This window comes from Sceloporus occidentalis, unplaced genomic scaffold, assembly GCF_023333645.1.
Source record: "Sceloporus occidentalis isolate IW3139 unplaced genomic scaffold, rSceOcc1.0.p SCAF_3, whole genome shotgun sequence".
NCBI lineage: Eukaryota > Metazoa > Chordata > Lepidosauria > Squamata > Phrynosomatidae > Sceloporus > Sceloporus occidentalis.
In genome coordinates this window covers 171,113,174-171,130,731 of record NW_028316983.1, presented here as the reverse complement: position 1 = coordinate 171,130,731, position 17,558 = coordinate 171,113,174, and the positions used below count along the sequence as shown (strand labels likewise).

The following is a 17,558-nucleotide window of genomic DNA, read 5'->3' as shown; positions in this document are numbered from 1 at the left end:
CTCAGCTGAGCCATGAAACCTACTGTGTAATCTTGGGCAAGTCATAGGCTCTCAGCCTCAGGGGAAGGCAATGACAAACCTCCTCCAAACAAATTTTGGCAAGAAAACACCATGAAAGCCTATCTGAGGGTTGCCATAAATCAGAAACCACTTGAAGGCACAGAACAGCTTCTTTTAGTATACTTTGTTTAAAGCCATCTTTATATGCCATAATAGTGTACATTCAATACACTTTTAAAAGAAAAACTTTGTAGTCCAATGGTAATTGAAATGTATTTCTTTAGATTTCAGGTTACCACCAGCCCAGGAAGGAGCATGACATGGACTTCTCTCGCATCACCTAAGATGCCAAACATTACAAAGTGGAACAGGAGGAGCTCACAGCTCTCAAAATAATGTCAGAAAAGACACTCACCAACCGACAAAGCTACATCCAGTTCCATTTCTGTTTCTTTTAAAGTTGATGATACAGCCAAGACAAAAAGAAGCAACAACTCAAACTAGAAACCCTACATGTGCTCTAGTAATTAAGTATTTGTTAATGTCATGATAAAAGCAGTATATCCACATGCTGCCTGCATTATTTACTCATTTACATCATTTAACAAGAGTATTGTTAGTGGGAGGTTAATTCAGAAGCATTTAATACATTTCCTGTTTAAAGTTTCTAATTTTAGCAGTGTTTTTCCCCCTTTTAAGTAAGGTACTGTATTGCTACTTCTGGACTTAATTTCCTATCACTACACATTATCTACCAAAAGATCTAATGACTTCCTATGTCTCTCAGGAATATGAGATAGAGAGAGCGATACAAATGAAGAATCAGTAACTTTTTCCCATTATGATGGCTAGATGCCATAGAACTATTGCTGTTACTAATCTGTACATTAGAATAAATGCAAGGATTTTTTTTAAAAAAGTGTGTGGGATGATAAAGGATTCTTTAATCTTCAAATAAATAAGCTCCCCTAAGCAGAACCTCTGCATCCAGATACAGAAAATTCTCCCCTTGCCATATAACAACCCTGGCCCAATGAGGTAGCCAGTTAAAAGTGCCTCAGACATTTTAGCTATTCTCTCTATTCACACAAGCCCCCAAAGTGCATGTTAATTAAACCCATATGCTGCCATATCTTGAAACAACTTCTGGATTTACACACACACACACACACACCTCTAACGGTGGTTGATCAGTTTAGCTTTGGTAAATTTGAGCTGGATACTAAATAATCTTGTTGGCTGTGAATACCACACAACATAGATTCAAATATGCAAGAAGAGAACATCATTACAGCATAGAAGTGGTAATGAAAACTGTGATGATGGTAACTATCACTTGGTTACGGCTGCAGTAGAACTAGGATTGCCAAACAACAACAACAACAACTCAAAAACAAACCTGAACCCTTCACTCCTTTTCTATCAGTGTGGCACAAAGAGTTTAATTTTCTTTAAAAAAAAATAAAAAATACCACTATGCCAGAAAGAGTACTCACCTGCTTAATTTCTATGTCAGAATGCTGACAAAGGCACAGTAGAAATATCAATAAAGGAACCGGTAATCCAATGTGGAAATATCCATTCAGTTTACTATCCATGTATCACGACTGGCCAGTATGCTTCCTCCAAACAGCATTATTCTCATTGCTATTTGCATTGCAGGGGATTTTTGCAAAACCCCTCCATATTCTGGAGAAGCCTGTAAAACAAACCTCAGGAAGAGGACCTGAAAATTCTGTTAGGAACTAAACTCGTCCCTCCACATTTGTGGCTTTGATTTTTGCGGATCTGATTATTCACAGATTTTATTAATATACTCTCTCTAGGAATATCTAGGTCCTCCAGTGCAACTCTATGGTCAACTTTAATTAAAAGTTGCACTGAAGGACCTAGAGACTGCAAGAAAGAACATTCTACTAGGCCAATGTAGCTCCTTCAGCACAATTCGATGGCCAATGTCTGGCAGATGTTGACCACAGAGTTGCACTGGAGGACCTAGAGATGCCTAGAGAGGTGTTCTCTTAGTAAAAATGTAGTGTTTTTGTTATCTGCAGTTTTTCTACATTCATGGGGGTCCTATGTACTTCAGCAAGTCAATGTTTCTTGTCTTTTAACCCAGCACAGAAAGGTTATTTTCTCCTGCCTCTTCAGAATTAAGGTACCCATGTGACTACTCCAAATTTGGGGTCTAAATATCCTAAAGGCACCAGCTCCCACCCAATCTTGGAAGATAAGCAGGGCCGGCTCTAGTTAGTATTTGGATGGGAGACTGCTAATGAACACCGGGTGCTCTCAGCTATTTTCGAGGATGGAACTAGCAAAACTACCTCTAAGTATTCCTTGGCTAAAAAAGCCCTATGAAATTCATGAAATTGCCATAAGTTGACAGCTGACTTGAAAGCACATACACACACAATCTATGAAGAATCTTACAACCTGCTACTACAGGAAAGATTTCAGGTTTGGTTGGCCTTAATTACTGAAGAACAAAGTTTTGAGAGCCCACACCACAACTAAGTCTATCCAGAATATTCACAGATATTAGCTAAGGGCTGGGCCTTTCAAACCAAGCCTCAGAAAAGTTAGTGAGAAGCATCCTTTTTATTTCAGCTGAAGAAAAGACAGTCAACAGTGTTAATGTTTTCCTTTTATTGACTGTTTGATGTTCAGTTACACAAACATTCCATCAAAACTGGTCAACCACATCTCTCCTCCAGGCTCTACTTAAGGGGGGGGAAACTCTTTTGTACTATTACTGATGCTTGAAACGAGCTGCTTTGAGAAACCAATGAAACAAATGCTAGCCTGGGAACTGGTTGTCAAACTACATTAATGGAGCTTTACATACCATGCTGCCCCCTTTTTAAGGAACCAATTCAGTACTCTCAAAGCACTACAAACATCCACTTTGCACAAACCAACAAGGCAGCCTAGACTGGTACACTATCAAGGGATGTACTTGTCACAAAACCAAAATTATATCCCGCTGAACTTTTTGCCCTAAAGAGAAGGGTTTGTACAGACAACTGGCAAGTCACTGTGTAAACAGAATGCTGGACTAGACACATCTTTGGTCTGATCCAACGTGTCACTTACATTCTTGGCACACTTTCAGGATGTTCTTAGCACACTGGTAACAGGAAGCATCACTTCTACACAGCTGAATCAAACAGTGCAAATGTTATCTGTCTGCCTGTCTCTCTCACACACACCAGCCTACAAATCTAAGAGCGACTAGAGTCTACCACAGGATTCATAAAGCCTGCTAGCCATGGCGAATGTGGAAGTGCACTGTGGAAAAATACAACTATTTTTCCTAGGATTGCTTCCTGAGTTCCATTACAGTGCTCAAAACAAAAACAAACCAGATACTACTGGAGGCTACTACCAGACAGATATCCTTTCAATAAATACAACAAGTTCATTGAAAAAGAAGAAGCATTAGACTCTGCTTCAGGGGGACAAAACAGTGCTCTACCTGAAGGCACACTGAGTGCTTCTGCCTGGTATGCTTTTAAAGAGATCAGGGCCAAGACAATGCCTGGACAGGAGACCTTCTAGGAACCATTTTCAGCTCTGGAAGGGCAAGATAACAGGTATATAAAACAGGATAAGGAAAGGGATATGTGAAACAGCCTAGAGGACTAAGTTCTGTGCAACTGTTTAACAGCTTTCTGCACAGATTCCAGTATTTGCATAAAGCTAGAAAGGATTAAGTGCTCATTACACTGCAAGGCTGCAGCTTCTTGTGATAAATGAGCTGGGAACTGCTGGTGGCTGAGAGGGGAAGACAAGAGAACAGCATCTGCTACAAGTAGAAAATGTCTTGCACACTGATCTTAAGAGAAATAGAAGATGTGCTCTTTGGCGAGCTGATCACCGTTGCCTGTTCATGTCTGCCTGCCAGGAAGCCAACAAAGCCATGCTTTCCCCTCCAGAAAAGCAAAGTTGAAAAATGTTCTTCACGAGTATCTAAAGAGAGGAATTTTGTATTACAACCTGCCCGGATTGGGAGGGGGAGGGGAGAAATCAGCAGTAGCAGGGCACAAATACTCTCCTTTACAAGAGTCCAATGGATGTCTAGCCACACCAAGGCAGAGAGAGAATGGCTCACCTATTACCTGTCCTACATTTTTATTTAGATATGTCTCCTGCTCTAATCCCCAAGGCTTGGGGCAGATAACCTTTCTTTCTTTATCACGTCAGTGAAGCAAGGCAGCATTCCCATTTTGCAAAGAGAGGGCAAAGGCTAAATGAACACAATATGCCCCAAGGCCACCCCAGTCAAACTCAGGTGGGATTTAAAGCCAGGTCCACGTGCTGAAGCCTATTAACTTCTCCACCTGTGAAACAAGTCTGTTTCCATTGCGATTAGCAGCACTGATGGCTCAGCATACTTAACAGGGGAAAGAAAAAAGCCTGGAGCAGAACAGCTGTGCATTTCCCTTGATGCTGAAACGAGAGAGGGATATTGGTCCAAGATGGTAATCTAGTCACAACCTGCTCAGCCAGTGTCAAGCGACAGCAACAAACAAGATGGCATATGGCAGACACCCATTTCCTACTTAGGAATTCCTGAGTGCTCTGGTCCCAGGAGCAAAAAACAAAACAAAAACTGAGCACCAGAGAAAAACCTTAGGCCCAAATGCAAGTGTTAGTCCCAACTAGAGAAGACCTTTTGAATCCACTCCTGAACAAAAGTCAATACTTACATAAACTGCACTGATCCTACAAGTCCACTCTAGTTGGAATTAGAAATCAGACTGAGCCCTTTTTATCACCATCAAAATACGTAAGCTACACTTATCCACATCAGATCCCCAGGTATTATACATTAACAACAGAACAAAGCAAATACAGTAATGTTACAGAATAAGAGGCATAAAAACCTATTCAAACAGCAAGTAAATAAATAAATTTTTAACTGAAAAAGAATTAAAATGCTTTGGCAAGAAGGAATATTTTGTTTCAGGGCCAAAAAGAGAGGTCAGACCATGCCAACTATACTCCCCGTCCTTAGGAGGTGGTATTTAAAAAACAAAGTTTTGCAGTTCTCTTCAGATATCTATGCCTCTCAAATACACTCCAAACAATACACAATATTTGACTTATTCTATGTTTGAAGCTGTGAAACTGAATAGCAGCTGTAAGATGATAATGGCTGGTAAGGGAATAGAAAAAGAAGAACACGGGAAAAAGATGTATCTTACTCCAAACAGTGTTAGCATTGGTTATGGCTTATGGCTTTAGGTATAACATTCTACTGCTTCTACAACATGATTGTCAAATGTATCAGTGTGTTTACTGCAAGTGCTCAAGGACTAAGCTGTTTTCCCCACCCCATTTCTCCTCCTCCTCACTGCATTTTTTAAATAAGAGAGCATTTTAACAATGTGATGCAAGATCATCAGGCTCTGCATTTTCCAGTACCACATCCAAGCTAAATAAGAAGCATACTATGTTTTTTCGAGAGAGAATTGATCTGGAGATAAATAAATTCAAATTGACACTGGCATGACAAAAGAAGAAGCTGTTCCTCATGATTTAAGCTAGACCTGGCATTTGCCAACAGTTGTCATTTGTTATGACCAAGAGCCAGTATACACGATGAGGCTACCAAGACCACCACTCCCTATATCATCATACAATAAAAATGTCACTCATACTACAGTTATGAAAACCAGGGGACAGTCCCAAAAATCTACATCCTAATTACGCTTCATTTAAATCTTATATTGCACACACATGGATTGATACATACCAAACCAGGCCCCTGATTATGTGCAAGAATGGGTCATCTTATATGAAGTCGAAGGCTTTCATTGCTGGCATCCATAGGTTTTTGTGGGTTTGTGAAACTATGTGGCCATATTCTAGAACATGGCCACATAGCTCGAAAAACCCACAAAAATTATGGTAACCTTATAGAACTGGCTTGGATGTCACTCCTGAGAAAGTTTATCCTCATTTGTACTGCTCTATGATTTTTTAGCTTAGCTATCATAGACAAAGTGTAAACAGAGCCACATGGGAACAAAATCTTTGCTTCTTCAATTCCTTTGAAAGCCTGAGAATGGTTTAGCAATGCAGTTTTGGATAGCTAATATGCAAGTCAAATAAATTAGGCAAGCGAATTGGGTGGAGTGGGAACTAATGCAAGAGTGGGAAAGAACTATGTGTTTATTTGTTTAAAAATATACTGGCTTCTAATATGTGTAAGTTTTTTTTAAAAAAAGTTTTCTACCTGTTTATGGCAGCAGTAGAAGAGAAAGTGGAGGTATACATCAATTCTCTCATCCAGTTTACACTTAAGGAAATAGTCACTAGTGGACTTCAAATGGTGCACCTAACATTCTCTGAAATTCAGCTGCTTTTTATTTATTTATTTATTTTTATAAAAAAAGATCCAAATTAAATTTCCTACATATCAAGGAAGGGATTTTAAATAATGAAAAGCACATGCAACATCACTTTCTTTTGCTTTATTAACGAAAGGAATATGTAGATTATTTTGAGACCATGCTATTTTGATAAGTTGATCCATATCAGTCTTCTCCCTCATAATAAATTCCTGCTACTGTACTTTCAGAATAACAGTTTATATATACTACTTAAATACTGTGGCTGAGGACTTAATGCAAACAATATTCTCCTCTTGACTGAGGCTTCAAAAACTGTTAATCATTTGAAGAAACAAGCAGCTTACATTTTCAGGAAATGGATGACCATCTTATCTTACCTTGTTTTTGTATAAAAATTCTAAGCAGCGGGTTTGCACTTGAAACAGCCTTGAAGAAGTTGTCATCATTATTAATAGGAAGAAGATCCCCATGTATATCTGCATATCCGATCATAACTTCCATGTTGGATATATGATGAATGTGAAGGATAAGTTTGTAGAAGTCCTCAAATTTCCCTGGCTTATAGCGATCCAGAGAAAATCTTCTAAATTCAGCACCAAACTGCAATCAAAGGAAAGAGTGCAGAGAAATAATGTCAGAATTTTAAAAGTGTATTTAATACAACAAGAAACTAAGTAAAATAAAACTAATAAAAAGGTAGGTATATAACCTTATTTTCTTATTACTGCTCCAGATATAATAAAGAATATAACATTGAATTTCAAAGAAAATGTGACAAAATGACATGTTCAGTCGAGATCAAAAGGGGATCTTCGAAAGTTTCTCCACCATAGGGAGACATTTCTCAGATGTCAGGATTTTTAAAGATTTTTTAGTTGTTGTAATTCAGTTATTATGGCAAACCATGTTTGATATCAGTTTTATAATCGGATATCGGTATCCATGGGGGATCTTTTCTGGACCCCACCACCGATACCAAAAACTGTGCATGTTTAAGCCCCATTAAAATTAATGGTGGCATGATCAGTGTACGTGCTGCCACTAAGCAAAAGAGGGGCTTGACGTGCGCAGATGGTTAAATCCATGGAAGGCAAGTCTGCTGATAAGGAGGGTGGATTGTATTTCAGACTCAAACTCTAGTTTAAATTTACAGGAAAGCAAGTCTTGGAGTTTCCATTTTTTTTTGGTCCAGCTTCTTAAATTCTGGCCTGTCTCCACTTAGAGCACAATGTGGAGGCAAAGCAATGGCTGTAACCATGGTTTTGTCAATGCAACCACCAACTCAAACCACTGCTACAACAAAGGTAGTCCCTCTCTCTTGCTCTCCTCCTGATGTAGAGCCAATCCTGCTCACTACTGTTTTGTGCTTCTCAATCAAAACGTTAACACTTCCACTCTCCTCTATTTATTGTGCTGGCAAGAGTTCCCTGAAATTTCTTTGTAGGGATTCCATTTCATCCCTCCTTTCCCTAAGAAGCTCGCACTCTGTCATGTCAGCATCTTCAGACTAAAGCACAATAGATATTTCAAATGCTTTTGTACAAATCTATTTACGAGCAGAGAGATTTGGAAGAAAACTGGTTTACCACTTGCTGATCAAAACAAACTCCCTGCTGAGACAGTTCTGAAGAGGATTCTTGCCCCCAAGATCCTTTAAGATTATAAAAGCACCTGGAAGTTCTGTGCCATCTTCTTCCCATCTTTATCTTACTACACATCTTCCAAAGGCACAGCAAGAGTGCAAACATTATTACTGTTCACAAATGTAAGTCTGTTCCACTTAAGTCAGTGGTAGCATTTGTGAACTCTAATGTGAGGGTTTCCCTAACCCATCTCCATGCATCAATGCTGACCAGATTTAAGTTAAAGAGCAGGGAAGATATGAATTAATGGGTTTTTTTGGGGGGGGGCGGATTTCAGTTCAAGTGCTTTTAACATCAGGGTACTATAAAAAGAGGCATGTTCTTAAAATCTTTTTAAAAATGTATTTTTCATCTTGATAATATTTGAAACTGGTCACAGATGTCGATAAGTATCTTGAACAAGTAGGTCTGTACATGAAAATTAAGAGATGTCAAGTATGAACAGGCACATTTGTTATCCAAGCAAATAAACAGTCTGTTTAATAAGGACTTGAGAGATTTATGTGACTACTTGACAGCTGAAGCCTCAGATAAAAGTTAGAAGTTAAGGACCACTACAAAAAGACTTCAGGAAGACACAGGAAGGGAATGGATTTGATGAAATATTACTTGAAAACAACATAAAAATTCAGAATATAGGCGAGACAAAGGATATAAGAAAGTAGCATAGCTACTCAGTGCCATTCATTCCGAAGGAGGCTGTAGTGCACAACAGTGCTTCTTAAACTACCTGATGTGTGGGACCAGCAATTTTGTTTCCCAGGGTACAATAATCATTTTTATGCCCACTGGCTATAATGATCCGATTCCTTTCTGGAAGCTCTCCAGGAACCAGCACCAGATCGTGCAAGGACAGGCACCAGCCCATGGATCATCACTAGGAACAGCACTAGTGCAGATACCAGCCTTGCTCATGTGGAGAATGATCATCCTACTTTTGGGATGCATATTTTTATTTAGTTGTTCTATATATACACTTCCCATTGTTATGTCCATCATCTTCCCGAATTAAAGAATGGTGAGCATTTGTGCTACATATCCCAATACCAAAGTGAAAAGTGATTCCCCCACACACCCACACACTCAAAGAAGATGTTCATCTCTAAAGATAGTTTCCGAAGTATTGCCTGTTACTTTGAGTCTTCCCATAATCCTAAATGGAACTCTAAATGGCTTTAGGATGAATGTATGTCTGCCTATCACCCAGACTACACTAAGACACCAGCCAGAACAATCCTTCATTATGGGAATCTAATCTACTTATTAGAGCAGTTTTTGCACAATGAAGTACAGTAATCTACTTTGACCTACTTACCTAATGCAAACATCCCTACTGACATTGCAAAGCAAGAGGGAGGGTAAAGAAGGGTTTGAAGATAATTTGGGCTGACAGTGCTACGAATGGTGACTAACAAAATAGAATTACACATGCTTGCTTTCCAAACAATGGGCTCTCTTCCTAAGACTCTCCTAAATATTAGTCACTGTCTGGTCAATTCTCAGTTAAAGCAACAAAAGATATCGAAGGAACCAACCTGTCCTAACAGCACAGGATTTTTTGTCTGTTCCCATACCAAATCAATGTCAAGAACAATACAATACGTCAACCAAAATGTCAAAAGGCAAATGCTATATAGGTCTGCCTGATATAAACAACATTGATGGAATTAAGACTGATTTTGAAGAAGCCAGAGGCCAGATTATATGGGCAACTATTTCTCATTGTTTTTGCTTAAATATTATGCAGAAGTCAAAACTTCGGCACAAAACCTGATCTTAGAACAACTGATTAGTTAGCATTAAGATCAAATAATTCTATTTTGTAAGAAAATTTAAAGAGTCACCCCGCACAGTATATGTATCATCATTCTGTACCTCCACAGTAGTCCTATTCCCAGCAGAAAAAGTCTGGGAAAACAAGTGTGAGAAAATGAAGAGCTCAGCTTAGAACAAATGAAAGGAAAACTTTGCAAGAACTACCATAAGGAAACATGCTGGCTGGGGGATTTGGGGAACTATAGTCCCAATAAATAAATCTTCCAAGCTCTGCTACAAATAAGTCACACTCCTATAACTTTCCCATACAATTTCAAAACATGAATTGGCAGGAGGCATAGCAGGCACGGTATAATGCTCTTAAGGAAGAAGGCAATGGACACTGCAATCCATTTTTTCAAATTATAAAATAAGTTGACAATCAAACTGCATGTTCCATTAGATTTGTAGCATGCAGCTATTCCTCTATTTTTATTTACTCACAAGTAAACCAGGACCATTACACAGCAGGGAGGGAGATTTAAACATTCCTCCCCATTATTCTCTTCCCTAAATTTCCCCTCCCCAAGAAGTTTTACAAGAAAAAAGAGGCTTGTATTGATATTAATGGAGGCTGCTTATCTCCACTAGTACTCAGATAAAGTTATAAATAAAGCAAGACAAAATATGTTTAAAGTTAAGCTTCAATATTTAGTTACTAAAGATCCATTTACAAAGCTAAAGACTGCAGCACTTTTTAGATGGAATTGCTTAGATCCATTCTGACATGAAAACTATGTTTGAAACAAGAAATGTAACTTTGGATTCAGTTTGTACAGGGATATTTGGTCCTGTTCTATTTGTACAAACCAAGAATGTGGTTAGAATCCTTGGAGAGGCAAACACCACCATTTGTACACTGGATCCTTGTCCTTGTCCTATGCTCTCCTGGCCTCATAGAGAGGCCAGGAGAGCATAGCCCAGTGGCCAGTATCTCCTTACCACACAACAGCACTCCAACATACTGAAAAGAAGCTTCTATAAAACTTTTATTTTTAAAACAAAAAACCCACCTCTCTGAATCCCACCATAATGGTTAATTATTAGGCACAGTTACTGAGTTTCTGGGCAAGACACTAAAACACATGGTGGCATCCTAATCATCAGAGTGGTTATTCTGATCAATTTCAATCTGGATTCAGCCTTGGCTATAGGACAGAGACAGCTTTCACTTTAATATGAATGGGCAACGTGTCCCCATTGGCTCTACTTGATCTGTCAGCAGAGTTTGATACCACTGGCCACGGTATCCTCCCAGACCACCTCAGCACTATTCTGCAGTAGCTTCATTCCTCCTGGAGGGACAAGTTCAGAAAAAGGTGTTGGAGGATTCCTGTTAGACCCCCTTGGCTATTAGTATGTGGATAATCTTTCTGCTTTACTTGATCGGTTTCCCATGCTATTTAACACATACATGAAATTGTTGGGAGGGGTTATCTGGAGGTTTGGGGTTCAGTCTCAACATGCTAATGCCATGCAACTCTACTCCTTTCTACCAAATTCCAATGAAGCTGTCTGGTTTTAAAACAATGTTTGGTGACAGTCTCAAGGATGGGAAATCAGTAATGAGGATGGGGGGAAAATGAAGCTTAATCCAGACAGGGCTGTTCAGTGAAAAGGCAAACCAGGGAATAGGAATCAGAGTGTGATGGATGGGATTACGCTCCCTTTGAAATCTCAGATTCATAGCATGAATGTACTCCAGGATTTAGCCCTGAGCCAGTGTGCCCAAAAAGGGCATCTGCACAGTTAAAATTAGTGTGCTGATTGCACCCGTTCAGGGTAACGTCAGGAATGGCCAAAATGACAATACTCTAGTTATATTCTGTTTAATTATGTTACATGTGGTTCTGTCTGAAGAGTGTTTGGAAACTGAAGCTAGTTCAAAGTCACATTGGGGTTGAAAAGACGACTCCTAAAAGGTGGCTCTGCCTTGCCCCTGGAAGCTATGGCTTGGGGACGCGGCAACTGCATGCCACACCCCAACCTGGCAGTTCCACTGTGCAAAAAGGAGCTGAAAAAAGAGGCTCCTTTTTGCACTGTGGAAAGGGCGCACTAGCAACACTGCCATGGCTCTTTGGCACAGTGCCGGTCTGTTTAGCCCCATAGTTAACTTGTTTGGTTACAAGGAGCATGCAATTCCCTTTCTATAACATCTCCACTGTCTACCAATCTGTCTCCAGGCACAACTCAAAGTGCTAGATATGACCTATAAAGCTTGACTCCAGCATATATGAAGGACCTTATTCTCCCATATGAATCTACCAAATCCATGAGATTTTCAGGATAAGCCTTCTGCAAGTGCCATTGTGAGGAAGAAACAGATGGAAGGAGGCATACAGTATTTGTGGCAATGTGAGAGAGGGCCTTCTCAATGGCTGCTCTTACATTCTGTGAGTGTAGAATGGGCCTCCCCTTTTCTGGAATATCCTTGATGTCATACAATATAAATAAAGTAAATAATAAATACTACTACTACTACTAATGGTACAGGTTGAGTTTCTCTTATCTGTAATTCTGATATCCAAAATATTCAAAAATTCAAAATTGTCCACATGGATGGCCGAGATACTGACATCTTTGCTTTCTGATGGTTCAGTGTACAGAAACTTTGTTTCATACAATATTAAAAATATTATGTATAAAATTAACTATTAACTAAGCTATGTGTATCAGGTGTACACAAAATATAAATTAATTTCATGTTTAGACTTTGGTCCCATTTCTAAGATATCTCATTATGTATATGCAAATATTCCAAAATCCGAAAAACTCCAAAATCAAAAAACACTACTGGTCCCAAGCATTTCAGATAAGGGAGTCTCAACCTGTACTATCATCATCAATATTGGACTAGATGGACCAAAGGTATAGTTTAGTGTGTTTACGGGAACTTTCTCTATTCCTTAGGAACTGCAGATTAGATTGTGCACTCGTAAATTAAGATACACTTGTGAAATAACGAAAAAGCTACAACCAATGGATAAAGAAAAACATGAAAGGAGATGTAAGATCACCAATGATGTGTCAGGAATCATTAGAGTTCTCACAAAATTTGGCAATTCAGCAGTTTAAATGGTGCTGGGCCTATATTCATCAAACAGATTGCATCTGATAATGAGGCACACTCACAATCTTGGAATACAATCAAGCTGCTGAATATCCAAAAACAAAAAGATGTCCACAGAGTTGGAAGAAACTCAATGAAAGAGTAGTAACCTTCTCTTAGGAAAAACAAAAACAAAAACAGGTGATTCCTAAATTCAGATTCCACTGTATCAGGGCTTTTCTGGAGCCTTCTCTGGAAAAAGTGAACACCCTTACGTAAATATCTATGCTAAAATCCTAGATGGCTGAGAAATAAATGGTACAGTTCCCTTATTTAGTGGATAGGAAGTAATAATGGCCTCAGAAATTGGAAGCTTTATAAGCCTGCTGAATCAACACCAGAAGCCTGCTTCTTTTTGAATAAACTGACAGATCAGGCAGATTAAAAAATGACAGCATCTTAAGAAAAGCATGAATTATATGAGGAAGAAATAAGATCAAAGAGAGCTTTGTTTTTAATCATTTTATTCTTATGATGTTTTCATGGCTCTTAGTGGCCTTTGACAGAACCAGCCAAGATAAAACCTATGGTTTAAATTGTAAAGACAAATACTGACAATTTAACAATCAGAAATCTCTAAAGGGTCCAGCAGTGGACTTAATAGCTGGCCACTGTGGGAAATAGGATGGTGGATTAGGGGGACCTTTGATCTGATCCAGGAAGGTGTTTTTTAACAGGGAATAACAGAATACAAAATGAGGACCAGCTATCTGGAAAAATCCCTACAGCCAGAAAGAAGAGGTAGGGATGATAAACACCACTACTCAACTTATGTTAAATGCACACTCAGAATCAGACAGAGAGCCAGTAAACAGTGAACAACTTGGTAGATCTAGGTTTAAATTTCAAGTGAGCCATCAAAATTCAATGGGTAATCTTGAGCTAGTCATTTTCTCCTTTCTCTTTCTCATCCTGACCTGCCTCTCAGGGTTCTTGTTGTGACGAAGAAATGTAGAAAAGTGACTTGAGCTCAATGAAGAAAGGCTACATAAAAAGGCAGGAAAGCAGAGTTTTGTTTTGTTTTTAGTAATGTCATGTCTATACATAAGTCATACTATGGCTTTATGGTTTATAAGCACTCATTTAATACAGTAAAATATTTAGTATAATTAGCATTTTTTTGGGGGGAGGGCAGACTTTCTCATAATTTCTGAGATGGTCTGCCCAAAAGAAAAAGATAAATGCCAGTTAGACTAAAATGACTTTTGGCACTCACTCTGCGTGCCAAAAATGACCTCTGCGGGGCCAATCAAGAGCTGAAGCAACTTGGCCGTTTCAATAACTGCATCGGGATGATTACCTTTTGCTGAAAACCAATTAGAACACTGACTTAGCTACAAGGGTGAATGCTTCAAAATCATAGCAAACAATACTGGGTTTTCTGATAACATTAACAGGGGAAATGTGAACATGCAGGAAGTGTATTCCGAGAAAGTGATTATTTAGTGTAATTTACAGGACTACGAAATGGGAACTGATGAGTATTAACCAACATTTAAGACCCTTTCCTACTAGAATCCTGGAAGAAAACAAAATGGAGCTGAAGCACTCATATTAATAAACACACAAAATTATCCTCCATGTTTTTTCAAATTATGAAAAGTAGTAGAAAAAGTCCCCCAGGCATGCAGGAAGCAGTCAGAACTATCACATGCTTCTTTGCAAGAATAAAATGCAAATAGACCCCTGAAAGCTTAAAGAGCCAAAATACTGAGGTGTTACAGAAATCAACAGTGGGAGAGATACTCTACTCAGGTTTACGGCGCAAATGCAGAATTCATGGTTCTCTTCATACTTGCATTACTTTTAAAACACTGACATATTTGAGTATTATTTTCATAAGTTGAGATCAAGCTCCTTGTATAAGATATTTCTGGCATAGTTTGGAATCTTAAGGATATCTTCACGTCAAAGAAAAAATACTCTGTGTGGAAGGCTTGTGCAGAAAATTATCTTAAGTATGCTTACACAGATCTATACTTTCTATAAAATCAAGAGAATTTAAGCCAAATCTACTGAATGACTAGATTTGCAGAACACAAACTGATAACAATGAAAGGAAATGAATAGGGAGAAAGCTCCACAAATGAAGTGCAATGCAGGACACAATCCTATTGAGATAAGAGCCGGGGGGGGGGGGGTAGAGATTGGTTGTTATTCTATCACACTTTAGTGCTGTCTTTCCTCTAGTTTACTGAGCTGGGGGGGTGCAACACAGGACATTTGTTATTTTTGTTGTTAGCCACCCTCGAATCCATTTCAATCCATGGCAACACTGTGGATAAGACATCTCCAAGACTTTCTGTCTTACACTGCACTGCTCAGTTCCTGAAAACTCATACTTGTGACCTTCTTAATAGAATCCATCCATCTAGCATGTGGCCTTCCTCTCTTCCTACTTCCCTCCACCTTTCCTAGCATTATTGTTTTTTCCAATGAGTCGCGCCTTCTCATGATGTGTCTGAAGTACGACAGCCTCAGTTTTGTCATCTTGGCTTCTAGAGAGATTTCTGGCTTAATCTGCTCTAGGACCTATTTGTTTGTCTTTTTGGTTGTCCATGAAATCCTTCCTGCTATTTTCACTCCTCCTTCTTCTGCATCCAAGCCTGCTTTTCTTACAACATGTTCTGCATATAAGTTCAACAGGTTGGGTATGGAAGCTCATAAATCCTTGTGTTCCTAACTAGGAATGCCACCCCCCACCCCCCCAGCTCTATTTGTGACATCCATGGCATTGGGTTTAGTATAGCAATATAATTATTTGTTTATTTTCTTCTCTAAACAAGTTATTTTAGTAATTTTATTTTTCCTGCAAGAAAGTCTTCAAGAACTGTACAATTTCCAAAGACTATTCATAGTTGGCACTTAAACAGTCTGGCACTGTTTGGAAAAGAAAATGCTGTTTCCTGCACAAAAAATGCTGATTCCTCCACAAAATAACAAAGTACAAATTTTGTGCAGAAAAAAAAGTCCTTAACTGCAAAGGTTCTTATCACTGGCTGAGTAATCTCATCAAGGTTTCTCAGGCTTTCCGTGAAACATGTTTTTGGACCATTTTTCAAATATTTCTGAATATTCTTCTTATCCCTAATTAAATGTCTTTGCTTGTTAAAACTTTCCAGCCACCAATCTTCACTGAAAGATGCTAGGCAAAAGTATATAAACATGACCCTCACGCTAGAACCAGTTCAGGCCAAAAATGCATTAAGCCTTCCATAGGAGGCCTACAAGAACACTGGGCAAGAATCCAGAGTTACAAGTCAAAGTGAAAGCTAGATACTGAACAAGAACAACAAAGAATACCACTTTGAAGGGGCATATAGAGGTTTAGAGGTTCATAATGTCTACTTGACGCTAAATGAAGCATCAGATTATGCATTGTCCAACCAGTAAAACTTCTGTGGCTCTGTAGAAGTAGCTATAGGGTAGAGGTAGTTACAGTGCACTTTTATAAGCAGTTCTTTTATAAAGAGGCCTCAGGAACAACCTCTATCCTCAATAATAATCGCCACTGTGGGGGAAATGTACACATGCATAGGGATGTATCTGCTTGTACCAGAGACCAATCACAGATATGACTCCTGTACAAACTTTGAACATACCACATCGATCAAGTCGGAGCATATAACTTGATCTAAGGCTGATGTAGCAACCCAGGATATAAATTCAATTTCTACTGAAAGTTGCAACTTAAGCATTCAGTCCTATTCACACAGCTGCTGTTTAGCCAATACCACAGCCAACCATAAATACAAGAAAACCAATACTAAAATTAGTGACTAAAATCTGGCATTCTGTCTTCATTGAAGAACATCAACAGCAGTATAAACACAATAAAGTGTGGCTTGTTCTTTTTTCTGGGATACCATCTTTTATGTTTTGAACGTATCCACAAGAAAATGAACAAATTCTTGCAAATGCTAAGGAGTTGTTGTTTTTAAGGGCTTTTTGAATTCAGTTACTAATGGTGTGATCTTGATCTGAGAAGAATTCTAAAATCTGTTCTAACATGCCCCAATAGCAAAAGATTTCATATTTGCAGCAGCACATTATTATGAAACACAAGAGTTCAGAAGAGTTGAGAAGTGTATCTAATGTGGAAGGAACCATTTAACAAAGAATATATATTTTTAAGACTTGCAGTCCTTTTAATCCCAATGCTACACAAATTTTAAATGTGAAAGGAAACTATAAAGACTACTGGCTTAAGATTTACTTATCTTGTGTTTACACACACACACACACACACAAACACGCAAACCTTCTTTCAAAAGTAGTAGTTTAAGTTACTAAAGTTAAAGACAGCATATTACCTTGGTGTCTACAGAGAAAGATAGGCTGGATTTGAAGGGAAACTTAAAACTGTACCTTTAGTATGACCATGGCTGCAAAGATTAGGATTTAAATTATCAGGCTGTATTAATATACTCACAGTAATTTATTAACAAGCAAGACAAACCACAAACTGATTGTGTGGTTCTACCTATCAATCGTTCATAGAACAGAAGTGCTACAGGACTAATTGACTTCGGCATGAGCCAGAAACTCAAGCTATTAGGATGCCAAAAATACCCACAGTTTAAACCAGAACAATATAGACATTGTTACATGGGAAACCTCTACCACAGA

At 38.6% G+C, this 17,558-nt stretch overlaps 1 protein-coding gene across 2 annotated transcripts in view; it reads right to left on the bottom strand.

Annotated features, from left to right (window-relative positions):
• Nucleotides 1-17,558, bottom strand: part of LOC149317109 (partitioning defective 6 homolog gamma-like) — an 80,621-nt gene that overhangs the window by 47,731 nt on the left and 15,332 nt on the right. For both annotated transcript variants that reach the window (XM_089516869.1, XM_089516870.1), the window contains exon 2: nucleotides 6,740-6,962. In XM_089516869.1, coding sequence (XP_089372995.1) covers nucleotides 6,740-6,962 — 223 coding nt within the window. The remainder of the gene's footprint in view (nucleotides 1-6,739; nucleotides 6,963-17,558) is intronic.